The 12,323-nt window shown below is 38.7% G+C and overlaps 1 protein-coding gene across 3 annotated transcripts in view; it reads left to right on the top strand.

Annotated features, from left to right (window-relative positions):
* The window catches only part of PDZRN4 (PDZ domain containing ring finger 4), a 240,483-nt gene that overhangs the window by 132,443 nt on the left and 95,717 nt on the right, over positions 1-12,323 (top strand). For 2 of the 3 annotated variants that reach the window (XM_062020472.1, XM_010197521.2), the window contains exon 1: positions 10,721-10,789. The exons of the other annotated variant lie outside the window; for it this stretch is intronic. In XM_062020472.1, coding sequence (XP_061876456.1) covers positions 10,721-10,789 — 69 coding nt within the window. Of the gene's footprint in view, positions 1-10,720; positions 10,790-12,323 lie in introns of those variants that run through there. 3 annotated transcript variants of the gene reach the window in all.

Below are 12,323 nucleotides of genomic sequence, written 5' to 3'. Positions count from 1 at the left end.
CAGTGGGACAGACAAATATGTCTTGTTACATGCAGGTAGTGTTGAACCATAGAAAATGTGTTGTGTTTTGCTAGAAGTCAATGACTGTCTAGGAAAACTTGCAATGCAGGAGCTGGGGGAGGAAAGACATTGTTTGCCATAGCAACCTTAACATCCCCTTTACAGTATGTCTGTCAGTTGTGCGAGGGCTAATTTATCATGTAAAGTGTATGCTATGTATGTCACATTTTACTGTCTGTTCATTTGTTTTGATAATCAAGATCTTGACAGATTTGTCCCACATGGTAGGATTTATAGTAAGGATTTCCTTATCACTGAATTAAGTTGATACATATAATCCTAGTGTCCTGCACAAGAACTGAATAGAAATGAGATTCAAACTAGATGTGAAGGTCTTGCAGAAAAAACACCACCCCCACCCCCAATCTGTTATTATTCTTGATTTTTTTTCTTTTCTTTTTTTTCTTTTTCCTGTGATTTGTTTCATATCTCTACAGGAGCAATCACAGAGAAGAGAATAAACACTGACTTTGAGAAGGTTAAATATTTTCCCTTCTGTTAAAAAACTTTCTGGTTTATAAAGTGAGAAGTGTAATTCTGTAAAAGTCACATGAGTGAGTCTTGGAAATATGCTACTTTTTCCTCCAGTGTACACACCTGCGTACCAACCGCCTGTAATTTGAAGTCTAGTAAGTAAAATGATTTTTTTACAGATGTTACGTCCTCCTACGTGATAAATGAGAGCACTTTACTCTCCTCTCTGAAGACGACAGGTTGAGAAAGTAGGGACTGACTTCTTATGGACAAATAGAAGCATGGACAGATTTAGCCACAGGAGATGCCCACCTGGCCTGAAGCTCACTGTTTTCCTCTTGAGGTTAAATGAGTCTGTAGTACTAAAATTGTCTCTGGAGTATATGAGATTAGGTATATCTATTTTTATATTGCAACAGAGTGCTTTGGTCTGAGTGGGCAAGTGGATGAGTGGGTGCGGGGGCATAGAGGAGGCACGTGTTTGTGAGCATCTTTAAGCTCTTACAAATGTAAGAATGGGATCTGACTTACTGGACGACCTGATAAAGGTTGTAAAAATGTCTTTGAACTTTTTGAGACAGAGAATTCCAAACAATATCTCCTAAAATATCTCTCCTGCCAAGATATAAGTTTATTTTCTTATTTTTAAGAAATAGCATTGTTTGCTTTTGGTAAAGTATAAGGGTACCAAGAGCACTTGCTGCACTGTTGGGCAAAGCAGGGTGGACATTTCCTAGTAATTACATACATTCAGATAAATCATAGAATCACAGAATGGTTTGGGTTAGAGAGACCCTTAAAGATCATTATTTTCTCATCGCTAGGACTGGAGAGGACATCAGTGGAGACATACAAAGAAGAGATTGTTTAGGCAGGATATTTCTGTTTCATTTCTTATCGTATTCCTCTGTTCTAAACTCTGATTTATCTTTATTTATGGCTGGTATTGACAACCAAAGTATACTAGGGACCTCAGGCATGTATTTCAAGAGGAGCATATTTTCAAATCCAAAATACAGAACTTCAGGGAGATAGTGTTTTCACTTTGTAAAGTTTAATTGGGATCGATTTTCATCTCAGATTAATTGCATTCGTATTGCTACTATTTCATCTATTAATACTTACCAGTGAAGAAGGCTGCTAAGGGGTTCATCTTTGGGGTTCATCTTCAGAACACACACACTGTTTTTAACTGCCTCGGTCTTGGTAAATTGAGTAACACTTATGCCTCTACAATTCCTGCCTCCCACCTGAAGGTTTCTTTTAAGTGATTTTGGTGTTTGCAGGGTTTCAGATGGTTTTTTGTGCTATATGTTAGTTAACCACTTCACATCAAAGAACGATGCAAATTAATGTGAATTAATGCTTTTCCTCTACTCTACATTGTCCTTCTAAGCTGTCTTCAGAAAGTGTTTTTAATCCCCATGTCAGAGGGCTCAGACAAGCTAGAAGCCCTAGCATGCTGTTATGAAGTAGAGCAGAGGAGAAGCAGCAACTGAGCAGAGGTTGTGTGGCAGAGGTGGCCCTCTAGCAAGGGCCAGGTGGACACCCACCCCCAGAAACCGCTGGCATGTGACAAATCTCTCCCGTGAAGCTGACAGGCTCTTGATTTGACTTTTTATTCCAGGAGGAAAAAACAGATTTCAGACTAAGGATCTGAAATTTCCTTCAGAGGTAAAGCAGGATTTGCTATGCTGATTTCTTTTCCACAGGACATCAAAATAGAAAAGAAAGGCATTGTTACTCAGATTTCATTTGTCTCCATCAGTGTGGCACTGCGGGATTTTTTTCACTCTCTCATTTTGCTTCCTAACTCCTCATTCCCGAGTTCAGCTCTGGTGTTGCTGTTTCATGATAGCCTGGGTGGCCCAGAAGGACTGGGGTTTTTGAGGATGTGCATGCTGGCAAGGCTGAGGCATGGTGTGCTGCGAGGGCTTCAGGGGGCTAGTAGGGTAGCCAGCACAGGGCCATGCCTGAGCTCTGGCCAGCCAGGTCAGCATCCAGCAGCCCACACACCCCCCAGACAGCTGGCACGGTAACCAAACACCCACCATTTTCAGAGAAAGGCACATCTAATAACATCAATTTTCTTCTAGAGCAGACGGTAAGGTAACTAAAGCCAGGTTAATTGGGCTTCGTTGGGATTTTTACCTAATGATCTTCCAGAAAGCAGGTGCACTGGCAGAGATTTTGAGCTTTAGAAAGCTCAAGCAGTGTACAAAGTAAACCTTTGATGCTTTGGGGATTTTACAGGGGGGGAGACGCATTAGTTTTAGATCATTACAAAGCATTTGCTGAGTACAACAGAATTAATGGTGCTTTTATGGTAGTCAGTTAATGACCATCAACAGAGTTGATTTCAGTTCAAAATGTAATTTTAAATCAAACTAGCCAGCTGTCAAACATGGGACTGGTGTGGACAGTTCCTCCTGCAGCATTGTGTTGTGCTACTCCTGCCTCCATCCTTCTGTGAGGTGTAGATTGGGAGCCAGGTTTGAGATTCAATCACGTACATCGCCTAATACTAATTTTAGGGTGATGAAGGTGGTGATGAATTGAGAGTGATGTTAGGGTGATGAAGCCAGGTGAAGAAGTTACACAAAACTAATGAACTGTTGTCTGCCTCACTACTCCTTTAAAGACTTAGGTCATTTCTGTGTTGCAAAATTATTTTTACTGTGGTAACATGAACTTCTGATGGTTATATTACAACGTTTTTATGCTTTGCGATGGAGGAAAGCAGCTACTTTTGTTGCCTGATTCAGTATGAGTCTCCTTTTGGCCTTCAAGAGCATGAAAATCCATTCAAGGCCATGAAAACTTCCCTAATCCTGGAGTGTTCTTCTAGGGCACAGTAGACCTTCTATACAGGGCATGATAGAATATTCTATTATATTGCATGTATCCCTCAGCAGTTCTTCTGGATTGTGAATTGTATGAGCTTTGAAAGTGAACGGTGACATGTCTGTATTGGTAAATATGTCTGTAATGGCAGTGCATTATTCATGACAAGCTACTATACTTTTCTCAGCGTGTTTACCTCACTTTTGAAATACCAGGTTGTGTCAAAAAATGCTCTTGTAGATGTATCCAACTAATGATACTTAAACTGGAAGGCAACTGAAAAGGAAATAGTACAGTCTACCTCTAGCTACTATATTGTATCCACTCTGGGATGAAGACATGTTCAATCATCACTGTGACCTAAGTAAATCTTGTTTAGTTTCTGTAGTCCCACAAATTGCTGTGACTGTCATTTTTAGGAAGGGACTTTCTCAAGTCAAGAGTAAGTTTTCCCTTTGTACTTTCATACTGATTAGCACACTGTGAGTATTACTTAAAACTTCTAATTAAGGAACCACACAAGACATTTTAATTACATTTGAGTGCTGGAGACTGCAAGGATGGCCTCAGGAGAACTTGGGTGGGTGTAACATCCCTCCATAATACAGTCTTTGAAAAGTTCTAAAAAGTCTTACAAGTTTCATTGAATTAATGCTTCTGCAAGACAGATGTTACTTATTTTATAAGAATATAAAAAGGAAGAGCTTTGCTAATGATGCAAGTATCAGAAAAAAGAACAGAGCCAAGGAGTCCTCACTGCTGCTCTCATCCTCTGAACCAGTTCCTGCTGCTTCAGCATTTGAATTACAGTTTTGTACTGTGAGCTGTTTCTCTTTGAGGCATTTCATTGATATTGCCTTTGTTTGGTCTGGGCCTGAACTTGGCATGTAACATCACAATTCCAGACAGTCTTTCTTTCCCACACAGATGAAAAAAAAAGCAGCTCAGATTTAATCTTCAAGTATAAGGAAAAAACCAGATTTTTAATTTCTTTTTTTTTTACCAGATGCATCTTGAAAAGCTTCAAAGCCAGTGAGGACAGTGATTAAATGTACTTTTACAAACATATTTGAAGTCTAAAGTCATTATGTGATCGTTAATAAAGCCTTGTAATGGAGTTGGACTATATGGTGTATTACCAGTTAATATTAGTTAAGAAGTTTTCAGTTTAGTACATGTTCTAGCTTTTTGTGCAAGAACTGGTAAATATAGAGCTTTAGAATTGAATTAGTAAAGGGATCATATTGCCAATATTAGATTTCTGAAGGGGCCAACAATAAAACACAAGCAAGATATCGGCAATGGGATGTATGGAGAGAAACCTCTCTGCTGTACTCTCTCATGGCTCCCAGGAGTCGATGAATTACAGGCTTCCTAAGCAGGCAGATGACTACTGACAGTTATCTGTCATAAAGTTGTCTAATACCTTTTTGAACTCTTTTCTGTTTTTTGCTTCCAGTAAGTTTTGATAATGAGTGCCACAGTCAAATGACTTGGAAAAAAAAAACCCTCAGACTTCCTTTTGTTGCTTTAAAGATATTGTTTGATTATTTTATTGTATAATGTGAGAAGGAATAGCTTCTGAATGAGGGGAAAAAATTACAGAATAAGATGAAAGATGCAAGGAAAGTGAACTATTACACATTTGTGTTTCTCAACTGTCCTTCATAGCTCTTCCATTACCTTTAAATGATTCAGAGGTGGAAAGGCTAGGACTGCTGTCTGTATTCAAATGTGAGTATTGCTGGTGTTTGTGCCGTTTCATGTGCAGTTTCTGTTCCAGTGTCAGTCTTTTCCTAAAATTCTTCACGTTCTGCCTGACTTTTTACTGTGGTTAACCATTGAACCTATAGCTCAAAGAAGCTGTCCACAGCTCCAAGTCTATTTTCTGAAATAATTTCTGGTTTCTAAAACAACTACTTTAGAGACCAGGACTCTGGATATTTTAGCAATGTTCCCTAAGTGTATTATTTAATGCTTTTAGACATGGTACTTCATATCCAAATTTATCTTTATTCAGAGTTTTTTTCTACAGCTCTGTCCAGCCATTTCAGCTTTGGCTATCCTGAATAAATGTTTGTCCTTTCCTTTCAAGCTTATTTTTGAGCAATTCTACTCTGTACACCTCATAGTGTTGAAACTCCCTAGTGCAGTAAAGAGCTGTCAGTCAAGTTGCACATGATCACATAGTTAAAAAGTAAAGGCGTGTCAGATAGGTTCCTTATAATTGATTGATGAGGTAAAGTCAAGAGAAAGTCCTGTTTCTTCTAGAAGTTGTTATCAAGTCATTAGAGAAAGTTCTTAGGGCCAGTATTGGCTGATTTTCTCAATGTAACTGACACCATCCACATGATGTCTTAATGTCTTCTGAGACCTTAAAGTTCAGTATAGGCATCATTTAGTGTTCTGCAATGGTTCTGTAATTGATTATGACAGCAGTTTAACAAATAGTAAGGAAGCCACTCAGGGTAAAAACCAAGAAAAGAACATTCTGAATGAAACTTTCAGAAAGGAAAAAGGGTATCTGAGCAGTTTGAAGTTTGGCTGATGGACCTGATAAAGGTATGGTCCTTTTCTGAGAGAAAGCTAGTGAGCTTGTTCACATGGAAGGGGTAGAAAAACAGAGACTTTTGATGTTGTTGTTGTTGTTGTTGTTCTCTGCAGAACAAAAAGGACAAGTAGCTTTTGTGTTATAAGCAGATATGGCAGAGAAGGTTTCTCATGTGTTTGCATTCCATTTCTCTCTAGACATGTTGAACCATAGATCCCATAGATCTATGTCAATGTAACCATGGATTGGAAAAAAAAAAATCAATAGATTGGACTTGTGTCATATGATATTGTAGGTGTTCCCTGCCTTCCAGGAGGCATCTGAGCCTAATGGAAGATTCCACATATGAAGCCCATTTGACTTACAATGAGGTAGACCTGGATACTCCTCAAATAAATGGCAATCCTCCTGTGAAATACAGAACATGGGAATTCCACATTTGGCTTTTCTCTTACCACCCTTATTCTTTCTGTGATTTGAGCAGTGCATGAAGTCTTGATAGCAGTGCATGAAGTCTTGATAGCTGTGCTAAAGGATATGAGTTTAAACAAACGTCTTTCCTATGAACATCAATTAATGTTCATGCTGATGTTGCATTTTATTGTAGATACATATTCTTCTTTTTTTTAATTATGCATTTTATAAGAGTGTTGTGATGTCTGTGGAAAATGTGTAGTACGTTTTTATCTTGAGTTAAATTTTCATGTTTCTTTTATGGGAGTGAGGTTAAATTTTCCATTTTTTACATTTGCAAAATACTTTCTATTGGAGACTAAGCCTATTTCAATGACTCTGTACTCCTATAATCTGCACCTTCGTTTAGCGTACTGGATAACACACATCGTTAAGTTACCATAAATTCAATCTGGTTAGCTTGTATGCAAATCCTGGGTGTTTGAGTTACATTTGCTGAATGTCTTTAAGTTTTTCTCTGCAACGCTGGAAAATTCCTGTTTTTTCTAATATGCAAACTGACTGATGCATACAGTCACCTGATTCCAGCAGCTGTGGCTTCACAAAAACCACTTAATTATCACAATGAACTAAAAGATCTATCCAGACTGAGGTCAAGCCTTATGAATTCAAGGCTTTGTTTAGGACGATGAGGATAAGCAAAGGGTTTGTCCAACTCCCTTTTTCTTATGATATTTTTGTTTTACAGGTATGCAGCCCTAGACTATAAATTGCATTGCCATCTATTCTGTAAGCTAAAATTCTGTGAATTTTTCAAAATTTCTAAATGCAGTGGGGTTGGTAAATTCAAGAGGAGGATACAAATGCAAGGGCATGCAAAGGAAACTTGGAATCCCACATTTGCCTCACTGGGTTTCACCACTGAGTTTGGACCAACAACCTCACAGTCGTCACTTTAAACAAAGGTTATATTGTATGTTATGTCTGTTAGCTGTGTGATGAAGGGATATAAAGGACTGAGTGGCTTTTAATTTGTAGTGCCATTGCCTTGAATTTTTTTCAGTGTTAAACTTTCAAGCATGGATGCTTATAATTAGACATTTCTATATCTCAATGAGGAAACTGTGTAGCAAATATGCAAGTCATCTCCTAGATACTTAAAATGAATTAGGGGATGTAAACAAGGGCACCTTGTTTGAAAATGTTAACAGAAATTTTGCTGTAACTCTCTTGAAATTAAACTCCATCCTTTTCCATTACTGTATTCCTGGTTTGACTACAAATTACGATTTTAGTCTTTATCGTAACACTAAGTTGTAGGTGATCAACATGGAGAACTCCACAATCAGGAAAAGTATTGAATTATTCAAATATCTTTGAATTATATGTAGAATAAGAATTACTTGATTATGTTTTAGTACCTTTTTGGTCCCTTTAGCTACAAATTTCATATGAGAGGGGGATTAAAAAGAGAGGAGGAAGAAAAGCGAGAGATTGTTTTCTCCCCATCATCAAATTCAACTTGATGAAAGCACATCATACGTTTCATTTTTAGTCATTAGTTCAATCAAGTTTTGCCTCACACGTTGTTCCATGCTGCACAAAGTTTGGTATTTTGAACAGACATAAATTCAAAGCAGCATATTTAGATGGAGCTCAAGAACCTGGAAGTACACCTTTCTTTCACAAATAAATCTATTTGTCCCTGCATACTGTGCCCATTAGTGGCCACAGAAGCAGAATACAGAACCCTTTCATTCCCTGTATGGGCAGAGGGCAGCCACTTGATAAATGAATGGAGAAACCTGTGTCGCCTTCAGAGAAGGAAACAAAAGAACCAGAGGAAGTGCAATGAGAAAAGACACTGTCAGGCGAAACTGCTGAAAGATTAACTGTTGTTTTCCATTGCTTATTTTGTCTGTTGGGGTTTTATTGTTGTTGTTTGTCTGTTTGTTTCTTGTACCTATACAACTGGATCCTTTTTTTCCCCCTCCTTTTTAAACATAACTAATTTTAAGGGTCTATCAGAATTCTACCAGGGTAAATCACATCTCCTTTCATGAGTGTAGTTTACTTTTCAGAGTGAGGATGCGTCAGAGGAAGTAGTTGTGTCGGTGGAAGGAGAGAACACTTAATCGAAAGATGGCATGGTTGTCCTTGCATAACTGTGGTCTAGCCCATTGATCTGACTTTCTTAAGTTCAAAATTTATACATCTGAGACTCCTGAACCTCACAATACAGAAACCTTCAAAGATTGAGTTGATGTTTGCTTCATGGGTTTAAACTTCTCAGCACGAGCAGCATTTCATGGGAGCGTGGAGAACAGACATTGATTCTTTCTAACAGTTATGAACTGGTGGAAGCTTCAACTTTGAAACCCTTAGACTTTGAGAAAGTTCAGAACCAAACCTGCTTGCTTAAGTTCTTCCAAAAAATAAAAAGAAAACTTAATATTGTGTTTCAGAACAGTGCTGGAAGCTGATACAAGAAGAGCTTGCTCTGTTAATGGCTATTATTTGATTCCTCGACTGCTCATTTATTAAAAGAGATTCAATTTCATTAAGATTTAGTATCAACCTATCTGTAATTTATGTTGAAGTTCTAGCAAACTTCAGTAATATGCAGAGTTTGCAGTAATGGTCCAGTTTTTCCTGTAGGTTTTTCTGCTTGGCTTTCATCCCGACTGTTAGGTAAAATTAAGGCCCAGAAAATCAGATTATAAGATCCCAAGGGGCAGGATGGATAAGCAGCACATGATTGTTGATCTGCTTGCTACCCGATGTTGGTTGTGTTTGAGGTGCTGCTAGATGCAAAGCCAATTTGTTAACAATTAGTGCTCATTAGAATCATTTCCTGTTATCGATTTTAAGTGTTTGACAAAGCACTTTTAGGAAACTGCACCCAAAAAAAAAAAAAAGTACCTGTACATCAGTGCTTAGTAATTACAACTCTTTGGGGCCCAGTGTCAATCTTAACTAACTGGTTTCATTGGTTTCCAAGTAATTATTTCTGCTTTTGATCCCACCTGCTGTCCCCTCCAGATTAAAGATGCTTTGAAACAAGGACATAGTTCTTGATTAGCAGAGTTGCTGAGGAAGGAGTGATAAAGCAAAAGCAACTTTTTTAGTTTCTGCCCTTGTTTGTCACGGCTCAAGCTTTTTATCTTGCATAGCTACCAATGGATTACATGTACATATACAATGTAGGAATTAATGTCAGCCTGGAATTAAGTGTGATTTCCATTGGCCTTAGCATTTAACGTGTGGTTTTAATTTTAAATGCATCCTTGCCTTTATACATACATTGAGAATTGTGGAGCCATTAAAATCTAATTTACAAATGGTAAAATTAGAAATAATGGCACATTATAATAAAAGCTTTGATATCTAGGAGTCTGAGAGGGTGTTTATATTGAAGTTCTCTAGAAACTGGGGCTATAATTACTAATAATCTGGTTTACACACCAGAAGATACTTGAGTGTGAGATTATTTAATAAACAGTATAATGTGCATAGATTTGTAAAAAGCGCCCGGTCAGGCACATCTGCATTTCCACAAATACTGGATATGTGTGATGAGTTGTTATAGACTCATGCCTTTATGAGTACACTGGAATTTTGGCTAAAAATTGGCAGTGTCAAAGGTGAAGCTAGCAGTATAGCCATCTGGATTCATTTTTTCTCCTTCCTTCTTTGCTTTAGATTTTCAGCAACATCAGCTTGGATTTCACAAGCACCCTGCTAAAATGCTTGCAAACGCTTGAAATGTATTCTGTGATCCCTGTTGCACAAGGTGGAGACCTAACATAAGACTTGACTTGTGCCTTTCCCACCCCCATTCGTGAATTAGACTCACAATTACTATAAAAATTAAGGCGAATGTGGGTGAAATACATGAGGCTTTGTCCCTCTAACCTTAATAAACAGAGATGGTATTGACACAAGTGAATTCTGTTTAACCACAGTACATTTGCTTCTTAATTAGTGAATATTCATCTGTCATCAGCAGCAGCTATGACACCCCTCCCTGCTAACACGTTCTGTCATAAATAATCAATGAGAGGCTATTAATATTCATGAGTGAGAATCTGTGTAGTCATGTGCACTGATGCAGAGACAGGGGGAGTGTTGCCATGAACTGAGTCGAAACTCTGTGTGTGTATACGTGAGTGTAAGATAGTTAGGGAAAGGGAAGAAGAGCATGCTGCTACACACTGCCCTGCCTTGTGCTTCCAGCTAACAGTGGTGTGCCTGTGTTTCGGGGCTGGAGTGACTGATGAAATACAGTAGTCAAGTCTGGAGGGTGATTCCCTGTCAGTGCATTTGCCTTTCAGTGCTGGGGAAATTAGAGGCTTTGCTCTTGTGTTGTCTATTAGGATGGGCTGCAATCTCTGCACTTTTCAGAAGAGAGAGGAGCACTACAAACTGCTCTATGAAGTTTCACAGGTGAGTGCAGAGGATATTACTAGCATCTCCAGACTAAAAATGTGTGTTCTTTACAGAGAGTAAGTAGAGATGCTTTTGTTTTGCTTTGCCTATTTTTTTTTTCCTTTTTGAAGAATTGCTAGCTAAGTTGTTTAGAGGGTGGGGGTGATAATAATTACTGTTTTGGGTGCCTGTTGTTTTCTGCTCTTTTGCCACTCCCCCTTCAGATGACTTCCTGTGGGATTCTTTTAACATTTTTGTGCATCTTCTGCCAAGATGTCAGTCATATAGCAGCAGTCTCACTGAACCGTATCGGTGATGTTTTAAGAGAGCTCTTGGCTTTGGTAATAAGACAGATTTCAGATAAGTCACACTGCTGCGTTAAGTCTGTGATCTCAGGTATTTCTAAGTTAAAGAACAAAGTTTTTATGGCATGTCTGTGCTAGCTAAGATTAATTTTCAGATTAATTAGTTAAGATTTAAATGATTCTCAAATGTGCTTGTCACCTTTAAATAGGTACTGAGTACAACAGGGTTTCCACGGATGAGGTGTGCTGCTTGTGCATTCATTGTGTGTGTTGTGTGTGTTATTTCTGTTTACTACTAGACAAAGATCTTAATCCTATGTAGATATTTTGGTGTCTCTTTCAGCATCATACAGTGTGAGTAGCAGTGTGCTGCTAATGTCTTCCTAGCTCCTTCAGAATAAGATGAGAAAAGACAAAACAAGCACATACCATAATAGCCCATAATTTCTGCTCAGATCCTATTGAATCAGTATTTGATTTGTAGCTGTTTTTTTTTTGTTGTTGTTTCTTCTTCTTGGCACTGCAGACTCTCGCATGCTAAAGTTTAGTGCCTTTCAGCAGCTGTTCTCCCCCTCTCTATAATTTGTCCTGGCTTTGACACATTGCTGTTGACGGAGGCTGAACGCTTGCAGTTTTGGACTGCGCTGCTGCTGACAGGCACCACGGAGGAGGAAAAACAGCTTACGGTGCTGGTGGTCTATTGGCACAGCAGCAACTAAGTGCCCGTTGCCGACTGGTTCCCTCCGAGTTCATCCTGACGTGATTCATTTCACAGTGGGCTAATTACAAAGTGGATTCTCTACACGTGAAGCAGCCTCCTCAGTTGTGGTGTTAATGCACATTTTCATGGTAATGTGATCAGAGCCTCATTAGCCAGTTTCCAAAATGATCCTCTGCATTAATTAAATATAAAAATGACTCCTTTTATCACCATAGAGAAGAAGACGAAGATTAACATTGTTAATTACTACTGGGGGCAATACCTCTGCATCATTTTTTTTACCACAGAACTGGCAGGCATGTTCAATCCTAAAAGCGTGTCCGTTTGCAGGTAGCCTTCCCGTTGCCTTGCCTGATGAAGACAGTCTCTAGGTGGAACACTTCCCTTTAGTTCAATAGTTAGTCATAATCCAATCATCATGTTTTCTAATGGCAATAGCAGAGGAAAACGCCTAACAGCGCATTTCCCTCTCCTCCCTTTCCCCCTCCCCAGCTCTGGATTGCCAAACTGATCTGAAAGTGTAAAA

This window comes from Colius striatus, chromosome 1 (genome assembly GCF_028858725.1).
Source record: "Colius striatus isolate bColStr4 chromosome 1, bColStr4.1.hap1, whole genome shotgun sequence".
NCBI lineage: Eukaryota > Metazoa > Chordata > Aves > Coliiformes > Coliidae > Colius > Colius striatus.
Note: the sequence above shows the minus strand (reverse complement) of the source record. Positions and strands in the feature narration are given on the sequence as shown.